Below are 23,905 nucleotides of genomic sequence, written 5' to 3'. Positions count from 1 at the left end.
GGCAAGCTAGCGAGCAAACTAGTTGACTTGCCATTTGCACATATACGGTACAAATCATTTAGCAATTTCAGCATTCAGGTTTAGCTGGCCAGCTAGCTAACTTGTAGCGTATAGCAAACTTTGGCTGGCAAGGAAATCTGAATGCTGCCCTCTCAAGCTGTGTCAACCTTGTTTTGAATGGCAACTGAACTGTTAATGCTAGCCAGCTAAGTACTTCATTTCAAAATGCTTTGGTCAATTAGCTAGCGAGTCAGCTCTCATTTTCAGTGTTGTTCATGAAAGTGCTAATTGATGCTAGGCAGGATAATAATACTGATATACTTGACAGATAGTTCGTTGCTATCTTACTGTCATAGATAGCTTGATGAACGTTATTTTTCAGGAGGCATTTGTTTAGTCAGGTGTAAAGTTTCTTAAAATGCCTCCCAAAAAACACAAAGACGCAAAGGTGAACATTTCCAGCTCATTAGAGGAGTCCGAAGACTTTAGTTTAGAAACCACAGTTCCCACCGAGGACATTTCATCTTCCGACGAGAGAGATGGGGCGCAGAAGATCACCAGACAGCTAATTGAGAGAAAAGAGTTGCTTCACAATCTCCAGCTGTTAAAGATAGAGCTGTCACAGAAAAATCTCATCATTGACAACCTTAAGGTGGACCATCTGACTAAGGTGAGCAGCTTTGCAACGATTTGCATGAAATGGAAATATCTGAGTTTTAAAAACGGGGGACAACTTTTTAAAAATATACCTTTTTAAAGGTAAAGGATATATGTCAAACTGATATACAGGCCAAACAGCAGCTACACAACTACATATATCACAATATAAATAAATAATACGGAGATACATATACTGAAAGAGTGATACCAAAATAACATCATTCAGCAGTGCATTGAATTTCATGACATTATGTAATTTGAAATGGACATACAAGAAGCTCAGACAGCTTTCCACGAAGATTGCATCTTCATCAATAATTTAAGGTATTTTTAAAAAAGGTAGGCTTGTATTAGGTGGGCCCATTTGTTTTTCTATATGTAAGATATACTGTTTTAAGCCAGTCACCTTGTCAGGAAGTGGTAGATATTCTGCAAATGTCTTCAACAGACTGAAGAGTTGGAGGAGCGACTCAACGAAGCTCTTCATCAGAAGCAGCTGCTGGCCTTGCGTCTTGACAGCCAACTTAAACTGCAACAGGATGAGAACAGGTGAGTGCACTGTAGTGGGGGTTGGGGGGGGGGGGGGGGTGTTGGCAGACTCTCTCTCCTGAATGGATGGCTAGTCAGGTCAAGGTTTCACATGTAAATCATTTCTTTCACAAGTGTACACTTGTGAAATTCTCTTAAACCTCAAAAGGATTTCCACTCCAAGTTGAATTCATTAACAGAATTCAGCCATTGTTGAATACCACTGTTCTTTGTCCAATAGGAAGCAGCAGGCTTTCAGGAAACAGGAAATGGACACCATTCTGTTGAGGCAGAAGCAGCTGGAAGAGACCAACAGGCAGCTCTGTGAAAAAGCAGGTGACATACGGCGCAGTCTGAGAGATCTGGAACTGACCGAGGAGAAATACTTTGAACTCAAGGACCTACCCGAGGAAAAGCTCTCCATCCCAGAATATGTATCTGTGAGTATTGTTGGTAAAGATGACAGAGTAAGTATTAAGACTGACGGTGACTGTCACATCAGTGGTAGTAGATGGGCTTGTGCATCTCACTTCACAGGATTTTATGTCCAAATTCTAGGTGGGTATCTTCACAGCACAACTTTCTCTCTGAGAGGTCCTAAATGTTTTTGTTTTGTTTTTCATGGGGGATTTAGGTGCGATTCTATGAAGCGGTAAATCCCTTGAGGGAACAGGTGAAGGAACTTCAGTTGAAAAAGGTCAGCCTGTCAGAGGATCTCGACAGTCACAGAAGTCAGATAAAGTCCCTGATGGAGGTATGGTTGACGACAGTGCAAAAGCTTGATCTACATACAGATACCGATGGTTACTCTATCCATGGTTGTCCAATACAAAACATAAGGCACTGATATTGGTATTTTGTGCATAATAAATGGACAAAAATACTTTAAATCAATAATTATAAAACCAGAATGAACAGTTCTGGTTTTTGCCTGTATCTAACACTCTTTATTATTAGCATAACCTTTAATAACACTCTATTATTAACACTCCCTGTATTATTTTTGTGCTTAAAACCATCACTTAAAGGGTTTCCTAACTTTGTTATAGGGATGTATTGAACTGGAAAATTTACCTTAGATATGTGGAGTAGTTTGCTATTAAGGGCTGTCACCTTACATTCCACCTAGTAATGTGTAAAAATGTTGCTTTTCTCCTTTTTCAAGAGCTATGAAGATGAAAGGAGAATGCGTTCTGAGCTAGAAATCAGAAGCCAGCGTCTTACACTGGAGCTGGCAGATGTAAAACAGCTCATACAAGAGGGGGACTACAAGCGGGAAAACTATGACAAAGTGAAACGGTGAGATAGGCGGCCGTTCAGCATGGCACGATGGGACTGTAGTAGGACATAGGATGGTTATAGCGTAGGTAGGTCTGGCAGTGCACAAAAACTAGGAACAGTGCTGGGTCAAAACAAGGGCTTTTCTATGGTGCCAGACTCTGAAATGAAGCCATGTAGCAGGCAAATTATTTCTAATCCAGTATTTAGAGACAAGTCCTTTTTTTTGAACAAACAGTCCACCTGTTTGCATCTGTGAAAATGGATTGTGAGGCACACAGGCTTGTGGCAATTGTAAGTATGTGTGATCTTTTACTTACCCAGTGAAAGAGATGCTTTTGAGACAGAAATCGGTGATTTGAGAAGGCGGCTGGACATGCTTGACGTCACACATACTGCTCAAACTAAGGAGAGGAATGATCTGAGCAAAGAGGTAATCTAGAACAGTTAAAGGATTCTGATAGAAATGCACTTTACATTTCACTACTGTATGCATATTGCACAGTTCTGCAGCAGATTACTTGGCTGTGTCTTAAACAGTATAAGAGTATATCTGGAGCAAGTTCCTACCTCTTGTGGTACTAATAAGTTTGGCTTTGTCTCTGTCTGAGTTCAGGTGGCCACTCTGCAGCAGACAGTTACTTTGCTACAGAAAGACAAAGAGTATCTGAATCGTCAGAACATGGAGCTGAGTGTCCGCTGTGCCCATGAGGTGGACCGCCTGGAGAGACTGCAGGTCCAGCTGGAGGACACCAAGAAGGCAAGGGAGGAGGCCTATGAGAAATATGTGGTATCAAGGTACTGTATGCAGCGAGAATGTCAGACAGCCTAATCTCCAAGGACGTATAATATGAGATAAACAAGGTACATTTTATTATCCACAAAGGGGGAATTACAGATTCAGACCATGGGACAATGCCCCTGCAAATCACTTTACCTCGGATGGTTCTATTAGAAAACTAAAGAGCAATTCAAAGAAAAATTAAACACGCCAACACAGCATTAAACAAGCATTTATAATTGAGTAAAAGCCAGTGGCTTGGTGTCTCCAGCAAAACCTTCTCTTGGATTTAAATATGTGTTGACTATTTTCCAGAAATATTAGATAACATTGTGTCAATGTGAAATGAAACAGAAAAGTCACTACTACTGGTAAGTTTGCAGAGAAAGCTTCTAGGTACCCACAACAAATTATTGTTTTTGTGTAGTGCTTAGGAAATCCATAATTAACACAGTCACCAAACAAGAAGTCTCTATATAGTCTTACAATTTATGGTTTATAATTGCTGGTACAAACCTTTAAATGCACAGCTTGTCAGATGAATGCTGTTCAAAATTTTTAATGAGTTTAAAGGCAGATGAATATCCTTAAGATGAGTCTAATTGAAAAGTAGTTAAGTTACAACAGATTAACTTTGATTTTTAACAGAGATCATTATAAGACTGAATATGAAAACAAGCTTCACGACGAACTGGAGCGAATACGACAGAAAACAAATCATGAAATTGAGAATCTTCAGAGAACATCAAAGGAGATGTATGAACGTGAAAACAGGTATGCATAATTGCTATGAATTTTGTATATTAATGCAGATTGTGTAATGTGACTCCTTACAGATGAAATGCTGATGGTTGTCATGTTTGGCTATGGGCTAGAAATAACCAATACTTTGACACACTGCACATTCATTTCAATGAATAATATTTACCAGGAGGTTTCTGTAAAGAGGAGAACCATTTATGTCACAGGTTAACAGTTAACTGAATTTTTTGATCAGTCAGGAGGAGTTCTAATAATATCCACTAAGGGCATACGTTACTGAAAGCATACACCTTCTTCTCAGGTTGACAGTAGGAGACATTATGTTAATAAAGTTTTATCTGCTGAACAGAGAAGTGAATTGAAAGGTTGAAAGAATGATTGAAGGAAATACATTTTCTAAATTTTACTTGCTGTGGTTATGTTTTCTGTTAATGTTGTGATGTAACTATTATGGTTTAGAAACCTGCGGGAAGCAAGAGACAACGCAGTTTTGGAAAAAGAAAGAGCTGTCACAGCTGAGAAGGACGCCCTAGAAAAATATGACCAACTCTTAGAACAGTAAGTCTGCTTTGGTTTGCATCTGCTTTGTACTGTGCCTTCAGTCTCATTGAATAAGCACCTGTTGGCTTCCGAAAAAATGGAAGCTCAACCTGCACAGGTGAGTTGTTCATTGTAGTGAACTGTGAAGTTGTACATGTGTCCCAAGACACCAGGGGGGCTGTCTGAGCAGTCGAAAAGGTAACTACACTGCAAATCTTTCTGTATGTGCAAAGTGCAGATGTGCATGATGGCCTCAAGGTGGTGCCCTTTCAATAGTGTGATCTAGTATATTTGATCTGACACTATATGACTGTGTCAGTAGGAAATGACTTTACAATAAATACCCAGTCACACAGTCATGCATATTTGTGTAATGTATTATATGCATTTTTTATATGGAGATATAGACATGGGTGGACACATACATATGTCTAACCCAGTGTTTCCCAAACCTCTCCTGGAGAACCCGTTGTCCTGCATGTTTTAGTCCGCTCACTGCTCCAACGCAGCTGATTTAAACGACCAGTTTGTTATTAACCAGCTTCAGGAGTTCATAACGAGTTGATCATTTGAATCAGCTGTGTTGGAGCAGGGAGAGATCTAAAACATGCAGACATGCAGGACAAGTGGTCCTCCGGGAGAGGTTTGGGAAACGCTGGTCTAACCAGTCAAACGTTTGGACACACCTGATTAAAATAATGGGAACATGCATTCAAAGACATCTTTATCTAAAGACTTATGCTTAAATACTTTGATTTGTTTCTTAGACAAATACTGTACCAATAGTGAAGTTGATGCCTATGTATGAATTTCTTTCCAAAAAAATTATCACTGCATGACTCCGTTTGTGTTTTAGTTTGTTGTCTTTACTAATATTCTAAAATGTGGAAAATAGTAAAAGTAAAGAACAAAGTTGAGTCCAAACTTTTGACTGGTACTGTACATGAATAATTATGTGGTTCCCTTGAGTGGCTGTGTTTGAACAGGACAACTAAAGTTATGGTTGGATTTGAATGATAGGTCATGGATTATTGGTGTGTGACAAGGAAGAAATTATTTGATTTTATTGAGGCTACATAATTTTCATGATTTTTTTTTAACCAACGTTTAGCCTTTCATCTCTATAAAAAGAAGCCGTCTTTTCATCTTGAAACAGGCATTTAACTTGTTTACCTGGCAAGAGGCCAGATGTCTTTGCAGAGTCAGAGGTATGGATTCTGCCAAGTGTAACTTTAGTTTTATATTACAACAAAAGGAAGTTTTATGGCACAAAATGGCAAATTACTCACGCATACTCATGTAAAAACATGTCTGACACTCAGTATTTTCTCAATATGTTACCACATACAACAATATACGCCACATTACCTCACACCTCTACAAAGGCACTGTTGAATGAATGCTGGCCAGTGTTTCCTTAATTCTCTCATTCAACTTCATTACCCAATTTGCCATCTGAAGAAAATGTGTTACCTAGCAGGTAGTGGGTGCATACCTGAGTTGTTACATATAATATGAATATTACATTACATTTTGCTCAGCAGATGCTCTTAAACCTCTTACATAGCACATATTTTTCACATTATTAATATCTACAGTTAAATATTACTGAGGCAGTTTGGGTTATTAGTTTAAGTACTTTGCCCAAGGGCACAACAGCAGTGGCCCACCTGGAAATTAAACGAGTAATTTTTGTGTTTTGAGCTGTGTTCCTTAACTCTACGCCACACTGCTGGCCCTCAGTAACAATCAATAAGTCCTCAGTAAGTCCTCAGTAAGTCAATCAGCATCTGAAATTTGGGTGTGTGTACATCACATGAGTTGAAATGCACCCTGTCTGAGCTAGAAGGTTCTACAGAAAACTCATGTGTTGAAGAGGTCCACATCAGTGTAAGTATGCAGGTTTTAGTTGTGTCAAAGAGTCCATACAGGCAAAATGAGTGGTTGGTTGTGAAATGTTGATGTTTCACAGACGCTGTGGAATAGATATCAGATATAACAGAAAGAGTGTTTCAGATGATGCAGCTAGATAATCCAAATACTGCATGCTGAAATGAAGTTAGATATGGCAGTAGTGAATGTTTGAAAGGGCTCAGACCGCAAAGTCATTGTGATTGTTTCTGCAGGAAGGACCAAAATGGCCTTTCTCAGTCCTGTATAGGTAAAGCAGCATGCCACCTTCCAACCCATAACTTGTCTGGATGACATACCTGCCATCCCAGATTTGATTTTATCTACTGTTATGCACACATAATACTCAGTACTGTCTGCATATAATGTTAAATACAGGTATTGTCTTTAACCGCAGTTGTCATAAAAGCAGTCACACAGAATGTCATGTACACAATTAATTTTCCAAGTTGATTTATGATTAAACTTACTGTGTGTCATATGACTGTTACCACAGTACATTTCAGGTGTGGTGTTCCATTGTGGTTTCTATAGGCTATATATACTGTATCCAAAGAACTGTTGTCATGTCATGTATGCATTTACCATGCCCATTGAAAACGATTTTACTGGTAATGTATTATACTTGCTCAGTATGACAGGGTACCAGCTGAACAGGCTTCTGTTGAGTAATCTTTAAAAGCGCGTTACGCAGGTTGTCATTTCACTGTTTCGTGGGTGTGTATGAATTTCATGTTCTTTCGTATTGAAATGATGTGTCATTGGTAAAAAATGGGTGGTCATGCAGTCAGTCATAATTCTCATTGTGTAAGTGCCTGTGGTAATGCCTCTGGATTGCATTTCTTTGAAACGTACGGTGCAGACAATTTTAGTATCCTAACCTTCAAATATGGTTATAAAAGCTGCTTGCTGTCACTTATTGTCGGTGTTATGTGTTACTTTAACACCTGCTGATTTTCTGGAGCACAGTTATCTTGAATGTCACATTTTCAATGGACTCTGTGTGCCCATGACTGAGTAATTAATATCAGTACCTATAATTATTTGAAGTGACTGTCTGTCTTTTAAGCGAAAACTTGGCACGCAACTCTGTAAGTTCGCAGGTTTTCCCAGGGCGAGTGTAAATGTCTTGTGCCTGCAAACTTGAAATATCACTTTTAATAGTTGTGTAATAACGCTCTGACTTAATGCCAGTGACATTTAGTTCCATCCCTTCACAAATCATGTCATTTCTCACCACATATCTTGTATTTTAATACAGTACAGACCTGTTCTGTGTGGATTCTTCTGACTTATGCAGGTGAAATGCTTCTGAATTGTATTTTTCATTTTAGATATGTAAATGAAATTGTTTATTACACTACATAATTTTATTTATCTGTAATCCATCAACCCATGTTGGGACCACCCGCCCCTCCATTTTTTGTTCATTAAATGTACTGTAAATCTGCATAAACCCTACATAACACCGGTGATAATATTTAGTTCATAATGACTTATATTGTTTAACATTTGCTGGAATTGCTTTCCCGTTTGAATAGAACCAAATAACATTTTGAAGCGAAGGAATGGTAAGATTCGTAATACAGCTAAATACTGTTACCAGTGGAAATGGGTAGAAGATAAATTGCTATCATGGAAAAGACATAAAATTCTTGGTGGGGCAGACACAGGCCTGTTATTGTGTGTCATGTTTGTATTGGATTGTCGTTAGTATAATTTTTCTTCTTTCACTTGAACACCGTTCTGCCTTTGTCACTTTGAAACCACTGGTATGTGCTTCCATGTGCTGCATAATCATAAGAGTAGCTTCTAATTTTAACTATGCAAATTTTTTGTGAGTGGGTGAAACATACCTTAATTTTGCTTAATTAAGTGGTGCAGGTTAGATGGAATGTTGCCAGGTTAGCAGGCTTGATGATCTGAGATGCATGTACAACTAACCATATGTGTCTGAGTGCTTGCTGCTAGCATGTAGGAACTACAGGATTCTGCACTGTGAGGCGTCACCCTGTACAGTAATCCTTTACATATTTATTTAATCTTACCCCCTTTCTTTTCTCTGTATCATATTGTGACGTGAAGGCCAAAGTCTGTTTGGACAATTGCCTAAGATTTATTGTGTTTGCCTAATTCCTTTTTGTTTTGTTTTGTATATTGCAGTTGTTTCCAAGTCAGAAAAGGTTACTGTGTTTTAAAACAAAAAGGTAAAATAGCTATAAGAATAAAATTATTGATAACAAGCTGGCAGTGGTTGAAGGCATCTTCTGTACTGTATTTTCCTCAATATAACACAGTTATTTCTGTTTATTAAATTATTTTGATCGCTTCATTGATAGAAATAAATGTAATAGAATACGTGGGTAATAATGTCAGATACCTCATCGGCAGCATAAATCCACTGAAAGAATGTTTTAGGCAAGAGTTCTCCAACCGGTTTAAGCACATTTTATCAGCATTTATGTTATTTTAGCTTATTTATAAGCTGTATGTTTACAGATATTTTTGGTTTAATTTCAAAATGCACACATTGAGTTTGTGGCCGGTAGTTATTAAAGCATTTCAAACTTATCTAAGCATTTGTCGTATTCATTTGTACAAACTATCATGAGTTAAGCAGTAGCTGAAATTAACTAAAATAATTAGCTTTCATTACTGAAAGTTGAGAACAAATTGCATTGCAGTCAGACTAAACAGAGGCTTCATTTCTTTGACCAGTAGGCAATAACAGAATTGACAGTCAATTACAAAAACGATCCAGTATAGCAGCAGTATTAAATTGCTTCATCTCTGCTTTGCATGCCTTATTTGCCCATGTCAGAGAAGAGTGGTGCCATGTTGCTGTAAGCGCATGCCTGACATTCTTACAGATCCTCGGTGCAGTTGTTGAGCATGCTCCGAGTTTTTATGCTGGGGAAAGAGATTGTTCGCATTCACATAAGAGCGAGATTGTGAGCCAAAAATGACAGATGCTCCCTTGCAGCTGAGATGTTCAAAGATTTAAGGAATTGCTTGCTCTGCTCTATTTTGGGAAAACAAAGGAAAAAATACATGTTTGATGGTGTCACCGCTAAACCAAGTCGGGGTCAGGATTTAGTGTTTGATCATAGTTGGTTAAAGTTGTTACAGAGGTATCTAGTAAAGAAACAGAACGTATTATTAGCTATTACGCAGGGAGAGTTGTTAGGAAGGTTGGTGGAATTAAGAATATATCTTTGATATCAGGAATGAACAAAGATTGATATAACATGGCAAGCCCTTTATATTCATTTACAAACTGAACATGCAAATTACTATGCTGATTTTTCTGTGCAGGTCTGGTGTATTTATTTTGAATGTGCTAGACTGTAAAGTTACAATAAAATGTAAATTATTGACTTCACTTCGCAACCCCATAAACATGTTGTTAAAATGGTAATTTCACATTTATATAGCTTCATGGTATTAGAATATTTCAGTGTGAAACAAAGCTGTATCAGTCCTGTGTTGGATTAGGGCTTCCATTTAGGTGTTTTGGCATGTTGAAATCTGAAACTTAAGCTGTACTAGTACTGCATGGGATAGGCAATTCCCCCAAGGCCCCTGTGTCACTGATTGGCATTACAAGTCGACTCTCAGATGTGCTAAGAAATAATAGTGTCAGGTTATTATGTAGTATTGTTATGTTGTAATTTGTTACACAAAAGATGACCTGTATTTTATTGTAGACAATTTATTAATGTAAAATCTGAAATACTTGCATATACTTTTTAAACTAAATTAATTCTCATAATATTGCCTGAACAGAATAGAACACGATTAAAATAAATCATATCTCAGCTGTCTCACCAAACTATAGGCAACTACATTCCCATTTTGTGTTTTACCTGAAGTACAATTTTGATTAATGATTTCCATAATACGATAGGTACATATATAATTCATATAACAAATAACATTCAGTTTAAATTTGGGATTCAACTACAGCATTTTCAAAGATTAATATGTAACGGATATCAATTAGAATATGCTATTGGTTGAAATAAAAGGCTTGCTGCCCATCTAGTGACAAATGTAAGGCATTTGTCATTGTGTAGACATTGTGTATTTCTTTGTCCCTAAAAAAATGCACTGCTTTATAAATGGTCAAACTTAGTCTCTTCCACGTACAACCCCCGGCAAATTTGTTTGTTAGTTAATCAACTGGTCACAGATTAGATTTATACCTTTTTTTCTATAAAGCCGTCGTATTCACCGATAATCATATGGGAACAAGGTCATTATAATAATTTTTTCCATTATCAATAACGCGATCATATACTCTAAAAAAATAAGCCTCAAATGACTCAATTGGCAAAGCACTCATTTTGAATGCAAGCTGAGCCATACGGCCTGGGTTCGAAACCGGCCCTGTTACCTGCCAACAGTGACCTGGAACAAATTAGCTTCATTCCAGTGGGGATAGGGGTAGGTAGGCCAGCCAGGGATTCCTTGTTTCAAGTGCTCTCAGGCACCTTGCGATTCGTCACACACCTCCAAATTTCTTGGATGACATCACTGGAGTAGCACCTATCTTTCAGTGACCACTCACCATGCAGTCATGCACTAAGTGATTTGTTCTGTGAAAAATAGCGGTTAGTTGTGTGTAAGTGAATCAGAGGATGATTGGAAAGGCTGCCACTGTGAAACAAGCCTAATGTACAATTGGCCATACCAAAACAGGGTACCATGAAGGGGGGAAAGAATAAAAAATAAAAATAAGTTGGTGCAGTTGTTGGTGGAAACATTACGTTAGCAATCAATTGAAGCTAAGAATAAACGTAGCGAGCTAGCTGATGAGGTTTCTCAGCTGCTGTCATTAGTTTATACATACCAGTACATGGAGGGCAGCTACAGTTCTACATCCTTGCACAAATCATGTACAGAAAAATGGAACTTGAGTGTCAGAGGACACTGGTCTCTTTTTGCCCCTCAGCAACTTTCAGCCATAGTCATGACTATCAAGCAGGTGTCCATTACCGAGTCAGTGCATGCATGGTATGTTTCATGTGTGATCCTGTTTACTTGTTGAGTTCTGGTGCCAGGATAACTGTGTTTCACACAATTTTTTTTATTCCAAGCTGACCAATGTTTCTGTGATTTTCTTTTGTTTGAGGTCCAGTATTTGCCATCTTGAAATTATTCCAGTTATTTGAAAGTGTGCCATACTAATCAATGACTCCTGTTGTCTTGCAATAGTGCAAATAATCATCAGAGCAGCAGTTCATATGAAGACCTAGATGTATGAAATATTCATGAAGTACTGCCTCACAGGAAAAATAATTGTGCTCATGTGCAATATGTATGGATTCAAATGTAAATGTGTTGCTTTTTCCCAGTACCACCTATTTGTTAAAAAACACCTTTACATTTGTTATTTGTTCAAATTATGTACGGTTGCCATGAATGATTTTTCACCTTTCAGTTTTTCCAGGCTCTGTTGTTACAAGATTATCAAAGAAACAAACTTAACTAATTTAGGTGGCCTTAAAAGTCACATTTACCCTACAGGCTGTCAGTTGTTGAAAAAAGCATGCTGCTCGCTGGCTTGTCGTTCCAGGTTTAGACAGCTTCAGCTTGGGACAGACAGCAGGGTGGCTGAGTTGCTCAATCAAGTGAAACTGAAATCCTTTGAAGTGGAGCGTGCTCAGATGGTGCAAGAGGAAACGGCCAAGAATCTCAGCCAGTGCCAGATAGAATGTGAGAAGCAGCAGAAAAAACTGGAGGCAAGTTGCTTGTGTTGGAAACAAATTCCCTGTGAAGTCAAACTTGATTTCTTTCAAAAAATACAATGTCTTGCCCTGAAGACTTGCAAGTACTGGTATTTTATCTTCTGTTTATAAGAAAGATTTGCATGTGCACCCCAAACCTCTAATTTGAATTTCATAGATTCCAATCCAAGTTATTGACATTTGTACAAAGCTTCTTTTAGTAGCTGTAGATGTATATTCTCTGAAGCTTTCAATGTTTCTTTCCGAAATACAGCTCACATTTAAATATAGAAACCACATTTTATCTGTTTAGGTGACCCAAATAGGGCTTACTTTTGCAAATATTGTTTTGTGCTTATATGCATCAAAAGTCAATTAAAACCCAATGAAATATATACACATCGTGTAGTTATGTGGACGTAAACGTGTATTTCCTGTGTCCTTTTGTGAAAACAAAGGCACAGTTCAGATTCTAGTAATAAATCCTCAGAATCTCTTCTGTTAATAAAAGACAGGTGAGAGTGGTAGAAATAAGTCCTCCAAACCTGGTAGATGCTTAGTAGATTTGTATTAATACATTTCCTGCCTTTCCTTTTTTTAATATTTTTAATGAGAATGAGGGAAAAGAACAAACTGTACCAATTATGAGTCAATTTTTTTTACTGACTGCCTTTTCCTCAACAGGTCTTGACAAAGGAGTTTTATAGTCTTCAGACGTCATCAGAGAAGCGGATAACAGAACTGGAGGCACAGAACTCTGAGCGCCAGTCTCGTCTAGAAACCTATGAAAAGCTAGAGCAGGAGCTTGATGATGTCACCATGCAAGCAGCTGAAAGTATGTTACGTGTGTAATGGAAACTTGTTACTCATTTGGTTGATGCTATCATGTTTTCATGAACAATCCCAAGTGTTTCTATGGCGGCACCTCTCTGACAGGGATTTGAATCCATGATTCCCTGCTTGTTGGTCTAAAGCCCTTGGTTTTGTGGCCCAGCTGGTCATGTGATATGATAGCAGATTAACCATTGTTGTACTACAAAATTTTATAGTTCAGGGAACCCATGAGAAGGCCATGTAGCGAATGGATCATTTTTAAACAAACCATTTTTCACTTTTGTATTTGATGCATGTCACTGGCAGTTTTTTATGATCTTTCAGAGCTTTTTAAAGTGATTTCCCTTTATGTCCCTTTACACAGTGGAGAATGAGGATGAGGCAGAAAGAGTTCTCTTTTCATATGGGTATGGTGCCAATGTGCCTACAACAGCCAAAAGACGCTTAAAGCAAAGGTAAGGACTTGCCTCATAGACTATTGGAAACATCAGTGTAATGTAGGCAAAGTATTTTTTGCAGGGATGTCTGTGTTTTCTCAATTTTTTGTTAAGACCAGTGGAAGCTGAGTTGCTGTTTATTTGTTTGCAGTGTTCACCTTGCAAGAAGATTACTTCAGCTGGAGAAACAGAATACTCTGCTAAGAAGAGACCTGGAGAGACAGACTGCTCACACTGAACAGATCTCCAGCGAGGTATTGCTCCCAACAGAGGATGTTAAAGCGTATGTTATAAGAGGATAAACCGCAGCAAGTCTGAGCATGTACTTTGTGCAGGTACACTCATATGCCTGAGATAAGATCATAACCAAATAAGACCAAGGATAGTCAGGTCCTATTTTCAAATACTAGCATATTATCACCAGTGCTATTACCATCAGAGCTGCTAATGATGTAATTTGATGATTGTGCAGGGAGGGGGTGAGAGGTGCACCACAATCCAAACCTCACGTTTCTTTTTGCATGATCAAATCATTACTTTGCAAACCACAACGCTAAAGCAGCTTCTGGTGGAGGGAAGCCATAATTACAACTTGAAATGATTTAAATCAAATACGTGCACACATTTAAAATGAAACTGTCTGTCTTTCAGCAGCGTTAAAATGATTACAAACTGTGGCCGTCATGCTCAGTGCTTCAGAAAAGCCCTCAAAACACAAATGTGTTCTGTAACCTGGCTAGCGTGCTTTCTAATTGTTCACACTGCTCACATGTTGGCACACGTGTGTGCCATCATTATGCCTTTTGAAGAGAAGGTGGGGGCGGATAAAGCATGAAAGGGAAGTCGTCTCAACCATTCGGATGTCAATAATAAACTTTGTTAATGATCCCAATGGTGGTTCACACCAAGAGCAAACAACTTCCTCGGCCGTTGGATGTGATTGATGGCCCAGCTCTCTGCGATAGAGGGAGGAACTGATGTTTTCTTTTCTGCTGAAATTCCGGCAGCACTCTCTCAGACGGCTGTCGCTTCAACCAGCCATGCAAGGCTTTTGCACAAGTCAGATGAATTACAGAGCTGCACCTAGGCATTGTAGTCCTCTGAACACCACCCTGGCAGTAATTGTTATGTTTTGTGCAATGCTAAATGTCTCTTTCTGTCTTATGACTGTTAATTACAAAAGATATGAACAAACTTGGCTACAGCTGAACCTCAGTGTGGCTGTGGTTTTTGTAGCTGATAACTCACAGATACAGATTGGTCCTGGCCAGGACTTTATGGCTCAGTGTGGCCAAATCTTGCCAAACTGGAGTAGGCATGTAGGCTTACTTTTTAAATGACAAATCAGGAAATTTTCATTCATGCATGTTCTCTATAAATGAGAAAACACGTGTCTTGGCTATTGTTTCATTGCATTTTTACAAGACACATCTACAAAAAAATGGAAAGGTATTGAATTCATAGAATATATGTTATGTATAGAACAGTTTTCCCTTTTGTATTTGATCAGTGCAAATTCTTTTCATATACTAAAATGATATATCACAGGGCCAAGTTACTGGAAACTTTGGAAAGCATGCTTTATAAATGGTGTCTCTTTGGTGTGTTTGAAGTAATGTGTACAAGTTACAAGTGTAGTTGCAAGTTGGAAACATACTGATATCAAAACTTAAGAGTGGCAGAGCTCTTTTTGCAGATGTGTATGTATTGACATGTGAATATACATTTACATGAAAGTAACTTGGCCTTTTTGCACACTGAAAGAGATGTCAACATTTGTTGTAGTTGAGTAGGATTGTTGCAGATTGTTGATTTGCATATGGACCGGTCATGTTGGTTGCATATCCTAGGATTCCTTTAGCCTGACACACTATGGTGTACATTTGTGTTCACGGTCAGCACAGAAAAGTTTCACTCCAGTCGTAAGTCTTATTTGCAACAAACCCAGATTTATAAGTTACCTTCCTTTTCTACAATGAGTGGCTAGCCCACTCACCTCAGTTACAAACATTTGTAACATTCATTGAAAAATTAATGGGAGCTGGAATTTCATCTTAAAGTAATGTTTTGCTTCTTCAATAATATTGAGCAATTGTTTGCATAATATTACTTCCTGCAGATTAATTTAATGTTCCCCTCATGCAGTTCTTCAGTTTCCAAACAGTACTTGTCAGTAAAGGGTAAGATCAGTGCAAGAGAGGACACGATTTTTAAAAATGGGTAATGTTAAGACCCACTTTCAGGTTTGTGTTTTATGACTTCTGTGATTTCCAGAAGTCACCCTCTTCTGTTGGTTTTGGTGGTGACATTTCTAGATGCCACCACTTCCTCCATGGTTTTGTGTAGAGTGTATGTTTTTTGAGCTGCTTCTGACCTGTCACGAGCCATAAGGCTGGGTGCAGAGTATGTCCCAAATGCACTCCCAGGAAACACCCTACCCCTTTATTTTCAGGCCTGTAGTTATGTGACATTGCATGAAGTATGTCTTGTTCACTTGCACATCCCTCGCTCACTTGGATTTGGATGCAGCCATAGAATGCACCGTAACACTAGTGACCAGTAAAGGCACTGCGCATCTACATTATTTTCTTTCAAAACCCAATCCTTTATCATGTTCATATGCATATCAGTGCAGCTTAATTTCTGCTTCACTGAAAATGCTGTTTTCAATTGGACATAAATTCAGTAAACTGAAAATTAATTAGCTTGATGCAATGGACAGGTCTAACTGTAGGCAGAATATGAAGAAATTGAGGCTATCTAGACTGGACAGCCTAATAGTGCAATAGTTATCAGTGGTACTGGAATGTTGTGATACAGTGGGGAAAATTAAGATGGAGGAGAATGTACAAAATGGTCCAAGTTTGCCATTTATTGTGTGGCTGTATGAAATTGCATCTGAACTTAAGATGGTGTAGAAGTAAATATTTGTAAGGAGTCAGATCTCTTGGTTGTTGTTGTTATTTCTGTAGGGCACCCAAAAAGGGCTTAACTCTCATTTCTGTATAGGTATGGGGTGTGCCCTGCTAACCTGTAGCTTGATGGACAGCAAACATTCCATGCCAACATTTGTGTAGCTGATGAATTATAAACCTTTGATTCTCTCAATCATATTTAAAGATATTTCACACAAATTTATGGTCACACAAATTATAATTTTGTGATATTGCTGCCAGCCTACCTAGCTGTCATACTCAGCTAGAGTTTGAGTAGGATAGCAGCTGCCAACAAAGACAAAAGTGTTATCATTATAACTTTATCTCATTCAGTTTCTCCGTTTTCTTTCAACTAACTTCCACATGGTACAATTGTGATATGTTTGTGAAAATTCAATGAGACTTTAAATGTTTCAGGACATTCAACACAGAACACGACACAGGGCCAGGTAGAGATTAGTAACACTGCTACATTCGTCATATTAAATGGGTGTTAGCTTGCAATTGTGCATCTGGATCTATGGGATCAACTGCAGAACTTATGTCATTGTGATTTAGTATCAGCCTTAAATATAGAAAGATGAGAATGTTGATTATTTGATTAATATAATTGCTCTTTTTCAGCTGGAAGATGCCAATAGGCTCCTACAGCAAGCCCAGCAGCCCTATAGCTATCTCATAGAGACAGTTCGCCAACGAGACAGTCAGATCATGTCGCTGAAAAAGCAGGTCTCCCAGCTTGAGGAGGATGTCAGGTACTACTCAACATTCATACCTCTTTGTGTTAATTTTCCACATGGGGTGAGGGCAAAGACTACACACTGCTGATGTAGTTTCAGTGACTCAGTAAAATAAAACAAACTTTAAAACATGCACATACACACAAGCATAAACTCACACACACACACACACACTAAGAATAACACAGAAATGATCGCTCAGCAATTGTCTTGCATACTTTATCTCTAGTATGCAAAGTTTCTTCACAAGTTTTCTCTTGCAGCCTGCTTCCTTAGTCATCCTGAGGGTAGAAACCAGTTTCCCAGAAAAATAAAATTAAATCACCTTTTAAAAACTCTTGGGATGGGGCCACTGGGACAGTTCATGACAGGACAAGAACTGGGATTTATTTAAAATTGCCTATCGGCACACCTGCGACTTGCAATGACGACTTGCACAGCAGCTTTGTACAGGGCTCAGTCAGCCTCAGAGTCAGTCAGCATCTGCTCTTACAAAACATAATTTACATTTCACAATAGTAATGTGCACCATTTGACAATAATATATGTTTTAGTTTCACAAATTTCTGTTTTTACTTATTGTGAAGGCCTATTGCCCAGCGTTAGTCAGATAAACAGGAAAAGATGATGATGTCACTGTTTTTTTTCTAGAACATTGAAAAAAGAGAATGCAGCTCTGCAGCAGGTGAAGAACAACATGGCTTCTGATCTTGAGAGACTTCTTAATCATCGAGAGGTACTCTTTAATCTCTCACACTACTCCACTGGGGACAGTTAGCTCTGTGAACTGCCTTTTCCCCCCAAACTCTGCTTTTTTACTATAAAGTGTTACCTACTCTTTAGGGCTTATGGGACAGATTAAGATAAATATCCCCTTGCCCTTGAATATGAACATTTTCAGACTTTTCTGAAAGACGTGAATAAACATTTGCAAATGAAGCACGGGGAGGACGTTTAGCTTGACCTACAAAGCATACACCAAGTCAGAGGTCATTTCATAGTAGATTAAGAAATGCTTGGTATGTCCATCAAAACACCAGAGTTTTATTTTATTATTGAACAGTTCCACATGCCTTTTTGTCCGGTTTTGGAAAGTCAGCTCAAAGTTTTAAAAATCTCTTGTGTGAAATACACCATATTTTATTCAGACTTAAAATACCTCACAAAATACAGACAAAACGAAGTATTTAAAAATGCAGTTTCCACTGTTATGGATTCAGTACGTGTTTTAATATTTTGTCAAAAATGCAGAATGTACAGAATCAGTCTAGAGTCTTAAATGGTACAAAATGTTCATTCTTTTTTGTCAACATCGACCTAGTCTTTCGTTCTGTTGAATGTAAGAAGGTGGTGAAATTTGAATGATGGTAAATTGATCACATCGAGAGAACAGTGATTGATAGTCCTTTCCCCAGAAATACAGATTAGCTCACCAGAGATGAGGTTGCCTCTTGTCTTCAACATAAAGTCAATACATTTCCTCTTTCCTGTAATAAGCAAAGTAAATGTGCGTATACCAGGGACATAATGTTACGAATGATCAAGAAGTTTTTCTGGTCTTCAGATGTACACAAGTTAAATTTTTATATTGTTAACCTGCAACCCTAAATACTCAAGACAAACAACATGAAACCACGAGTGAAGTCAAAATTGCAGTTTTTCAAATTTTATTCTTTTTATTTGGAAATGCAAGGCTTAAGAAAAATACATACAGATATGAAGAAAAAAAATCTGATATAACAGACTTCCTCATAAAGTTAAAAATCCGATCAAGTACAAAGAATTGTATTTTTGTGATGACAGGTTTTGGACCATGTTTTACCTCTATTGTAATGCATTCCGGCATAGACATAGACGATTTGGGAATATGTGTATCAGCTTTGTAACAATGAGATGTGGATCTATGGCTCAGGTGTAGGTTGACAGGTATTTTTCTTCAACGATCCTGTATTAGTCAAACAAAAGATTGTTCTAGGTGTGAACCAGAGAACTCTTAAAATTTCGTTGGCAGTGGGAGGTGCAATTTAGTTTCTTTATGAATGTTATGAAACGTGCTTTCATTTGAACAGTTCTATGACTTGTTCAAAGGGAGGTTTCCCAAGACCTGGCCATATGTAGTTGTGGGTGGTTTTGTGCTATTGGCTTTGTCCATACGTCACGTTTCTCCTGTTGTGCAAACACATGTGCTCATACCAGTGTTTCTTTGTTTGAACAAGTTACACTTTATAGAATTATGCAAGTTATTAATCCCTCTTTCTGTCACATTCCGTGTTTTCTGAAGGTTTATCAGTGGCTTAAATGTGTATTGTGCCACAGTAAAGACAGCATGCTGCTCTATTTTTCTTGGTAAGCATAAGATAGGAATTAAATCTGAATCCTTACCAAACTAATGGTTGGATTTTCATTTCATGAGAGCCAAAATGTAGAGAGCAAAAAGAAACTGGAAATATTGAAATTCTTAAACAATTCCCAAATTTCCATATAAACTCCAGGATCAGTATATCATTGACAGGAAAAACCGGTTCTTCAGATTGGGATGTTTCCATGGTTATGTTTTGTGGCAGCAGTAATACAGAGGATATAGTGCTGCTTTTCATTAAGTAGGGGTTTTAAGTTCATAGAACTGATTTTAGTGGGTTTTTTCCATGGAGTTTTATTTGTTTAAATTTGTGTGTGTGTGTGTGTGTGTATGTGTGTATATGCACGTGTGTGTGTGCACGTGTGTGTGGGCATGTGTGCGTGCGTGTGTGTGTGTGTTGTAATTTTCATATTTTTAGAAGGCACATTTTCTTCAATTGACCAGCATTACGGTTTACTGCATAGATTATGCTGTATTCACATTTATAGAAATTTGAGGGTTTTTTTCTTATCTAGTGATTCCAGGTATTTATTATTGCTCTGAACAATCAAAAACAGACTGTTTTACATTTCTGATGTTAATCAAGGAGCAGGTGAAAGCTTAATATAATGATGTGTTTCTTACACCATATTGTTAGTATGTAAAAATAACTTGGTGAAATTTCACCTCTTGAATATCTAAGATGAAAGTACAGCTGGTAAAATAAGACCAGATTTTGCATAATTATGGATGAATTTAGTCTCTTTGAACCGAAGGAGTCACTGGCTATCTGTACATAGGGGGATGGTGAAAAGAGAGATCTGAGAATGGTATTAGTGAAGCAAAGCCATTCAACACATACAATTTATTTTTCCTTGTATATTTCTTAAATGCAGGTACTGTAGCCATAGGACTACTGCCATCATGCACAGACCATGATTTTCTGTTGCCCAACGTCCCTGTTTGGGCAAGAAAACCCAAGGCTTATCATTCAAGTGGCATTAAATGTGAGCTCAGTTTGAATGGAACAGGCAAGAACAGAACATTACAGTACAGAAAAAACATAAACGTTGCTGCAAGATGTCCAGTGTCTTTGTTCTCTATTGTGTCTTTGTGCTCCATTTCTATACATCTTGACAAAGGCTAGAAAGCCCAAACACTGACTTCCTTTGTGTCCGGTGGTTTTGACCATGCTATAAATAAAGGATTGAGAAGAAATATGCGCACGAATCTATAAATCTTTTTATTGAACCACCAGCAAAGTCGTCTTCGCTGGAAATGGAAATGTCTTAGGAGAGACAACTCCAATAATCTATGTCACTCTTCTGAGCTTGTCAGTATCTACTGTATTTGTTGTATTAGCTGTTCTAGCTAGCTAGTAGTTGCTGGTGATGAAGGGATATTTGAAGGTACCTAGAGGTTGTCCATCAGAACATGAAAAGTGAATATTCACTAGCAATAAAGACTTTTCACTGTAGCACTCCTGACTGGCCACTCGTAACTGTTTCTTGTACCTTTATTTTTGTGAAGAAGGATTCAGACTAAATGGATCAAATTGTGGCAGCTTAGGTGACCATATTCCAAAATAAATCATTTTAAAATGGCAGAGGATCTGCAAAGCTAAAAATGGACTGTTCTACTCTGCCTGTAGTTTGTTTCTATTATAAAATTGCAGTACACTTTATATGAATGAAATGGTAGCTGATAACACACTTATAATGTAGTGAGCTATTTTCATCTCGACATTCCCTCAATGTTTCCCTCTGGCATCGTCTTTGCCGACTTCACAACTTCCAGTGGCATGCTGGCATAAAGTATGCAATCCGCGCAGACAGCTGCTCTGCAGTTGAGCTTTTTTACATGCCAGCACATATGGCCGAGGGTGATAAATAGAAATATTAAATGACCCGGGGCCTAGACTCAAACCACTGAAGCAGCAACTGAATTTACACTGAGGATGCTCACACATGCTGAGGAATTACTCCACTACATGAGAAGTAGCTACATTACAAAATACAAAATATGTTTAATCAGTGGTATCTTATTCAGTTCTCTAATTTACAGTTTATTTTAAAAAACTGTATGGTGCTACAAGAACTAACATACAAAAAAACAGCATACTACTTTATTATTTTGCATTCAGTTTTGCAGCCCGTAGTACAGGATTGTGTTAATGAACACAAGGACTTGTGCCTCTAAGAGCAGGTGTCAAACTTGAGATGAAGATATTAACACAACTGAGCAGCATTGGCCTACATTCTTGCATTTAAAAGCCTTGAATATGTAGATATTCCATCAGCAGGAATAAATTCCAAAAAGTCGAGCTGTAGATTTTTGAAGTAAAGTAGACCTACACGTCAGTGTACGTCACCAGCTTGAAGTACAGTAAGGTTAGCAACAAAGTTCTCAATCCATGTGGACATCCACTGGTGATCCAGACAGCTTGAGAGCAACATAAGGACAATGGCAGCAACACTTCCTTACCTTGTTAAGATGAGAGCAAGGCACAAGATGATGTTCCTCTGAGTAAAATGAGTTGTACTGTCATGTAACTTTGAGATAAAACAGAGCTTAATGTTGAAATGCCTTTAGTAAGACTGAACATATGGCTTGTACAAATTAAAATATATTTATTGATACATTTAACTTTAAGATTTTTGCAGAGGAAGAATGAAGGTAACATTTTTATTAGTGTTCTTTGTGCCATTTCTGAATTCAGAGAACCCTATCCTACTGTGACGTTTTCATAAAGTCTGTGCAGTTTGTGCTTAGCAGGAAATGAGGAAAGCTCTCAGAACTGAAACTGGGGGACCTGTTTTGGACTTGTTTGACCTGATTCAGAAAAATCAAGCACATCCATAATTGGTTGTGATAAAACTTAGGCCTTATGTTTAAGTTCCTGGTATGGCCAAGTCTTGCTTAAGAAAACTATAGACAGTCTCAAAGCAATTGGTGAGACACACTGAATACATTACATGTAACATTTTCTCACAATTCCTTCATGTACACCATGTCCATGTACATCAGGCAGGGTAGGATAGTACCTTGATATCTTGAATGCGAGACTCAGTGAGATATAGATTGATAAGGGTAAGAATAAGGATGGGAAAAGGAAAGTGTTCCATGTAAATCAGTGTGACCCTGACTATGACATATCTGTTACATCCCCCAGTAGTGATGGTAGGATCATGATCATTTGGATTGGGGGGTGCGATCTGTGGTGCAGTAGTTATGGAAAGGAAAGGTTGAGCTGTCTTGTGTTATCTCCGCTTTCCAGGAACTGTCTGTGATGAAACAGATTCTTATAAGCATGCACTCAAGGCAGCGCAGTGACATCTTACCTCCACCACACCTTGAAGCTACCAGTAGAACTGCAGTTTACACACCCAAAAGCAATACCAGGGGCACAGAAGAGGAAGATGAAGGTCCCAAACCAAAGCCCACTGTGTTTGTGAGTCCTTGGCCTCTCTACAGTGAATTTTTGGTTTATTTTTAAAAACTATTAAATAAAAAACTGGTCCAAAGGTATGCATTATATAATAAAATTAGATATAAAGATAGGGAGTTGTAGTGTTCCACTTTTGATAGCTGAAACTGTGGACAAGTGTTGACCAGGCATTGAGATCCAAATGTTTTCTGCAGTAGCTGGATGTCAACAGTAATAGGAGTAGGAACGACAGTTGTTAAAAATTACGTTAAGCGGTTTGATATGTATGGAATCAAACATTTTGTTGGGGTAGCTGGAAAATATCTGTGAAATATGTGAGGGAATCCCTCTAATTTAATTGTCTTTTCATTGCCCACCCCCACCCCCTCTCTTTTTCAGACAAATAAAGAAGTTCCTGAATGGTATAAGAAATTTAAGCATCAGACCAAATGACAAATGGACGATAATTTATTAAACATTTTTGTAATGATTTTGTGAAGTGTAAAATTGTTTCTGCACTGAAATGGATTTCTTTTGTAATTGTAATCGCAGTATATACAACGCCATTATATACAATGTATCTTTTGCATTTTGTACTTTAATTGGCAGTTTGTGTGGTCAAAGTAGACCGCATAAAAACTATTCAAGAAAAACTTGTTTCAGGTTTATTGAAAAATAAAATTCATGGGAATGTTATTGGATAATAAAATGCGTGTTGCTGCCATATCTCCCGCCCTCTTGATTTTGCCTCTTATAACTTTGTTGACAACCTAGCGGTAGGCAGTTGTGTTATTTAGAGAGCTGCCATTTGGATGCCGAGTTCTCCTCGGCCGTTAGTATGGACAGGTCAATCTGGTTTTGTGTCAGGATGGCCACAACAATAAATACGTTTGGAAATGGTTCCAATGCAAAATACGTTACACTCAAAATAGTGTTGCATTCCTTTATTAATTGTGTGCATCTAGTTTCTCGTGTGAGGTGCTTCGAGTAAACACTCACTTGAC

The 23,905-nt window shown here is 38.0% G+C and overlaps 1 protein-coding gene across 1 annotated transcript; it reads left to right on the top strand.

Moving 5' to 3' along the window:
- Window positions 1–313: 313 nt before the first annotated feature.
- On the top strand, window positions 314–23,374 carry pibf1 (progesterone immunomodulatory binding factor 1). The gene is made up of 17 exons (XM_036541098.1): window positions 314–670; window positions 1,109–1,209; window positions 1,430–1,628; window positions 1,823–1,942; window positions 2,354–2,487; window positions 2,791–2,899; window positions 3,083–3,264; window positions 3,896–4,021; window positions 4,469–4,567; window positions 12,039–12,204; window positions 12,874–13,024; window positions 13,388–13,478; window positions 13,612–13,714; window positions 17,021–17,151; window positions 17,788–17,872; window positions 22,752–22,925; window positions 23,301–23,374. The coding sequence occupies exons 1-17, from the start codon at window positions 419–421 to the stop codon at window positions 23,352–23,354; spliced, it is 2,277 nt and encodes a 758-aa protein (XP_036396991.1). The 5' UTR covers window positions 314–418; the 3' UTR covers window positions 23,355–23,374.
- Window positions 23,375–23,905: the final 531 nt, after the last annotated feature.

Source organism: Megalops cyprinoides, chromosome 11 (assembly GCF_013368585.1).
Source record: "Megalops cyprinoides isolate fMegCyp1 chromosome 11, fMegCyp1.pri, whole genome shotgun sequence".
NCBI lineage: Eukaryota > Metazoa > Chordata > Actinopteri > Elopiformes > Megalopidae > Megalops > Megalops cyprinoides.
The sequence above is the reverse complement of the archived record's forward strand: the minus strand, read 5'-3'. Positions and strand labels throughout refer to the sequence as shown.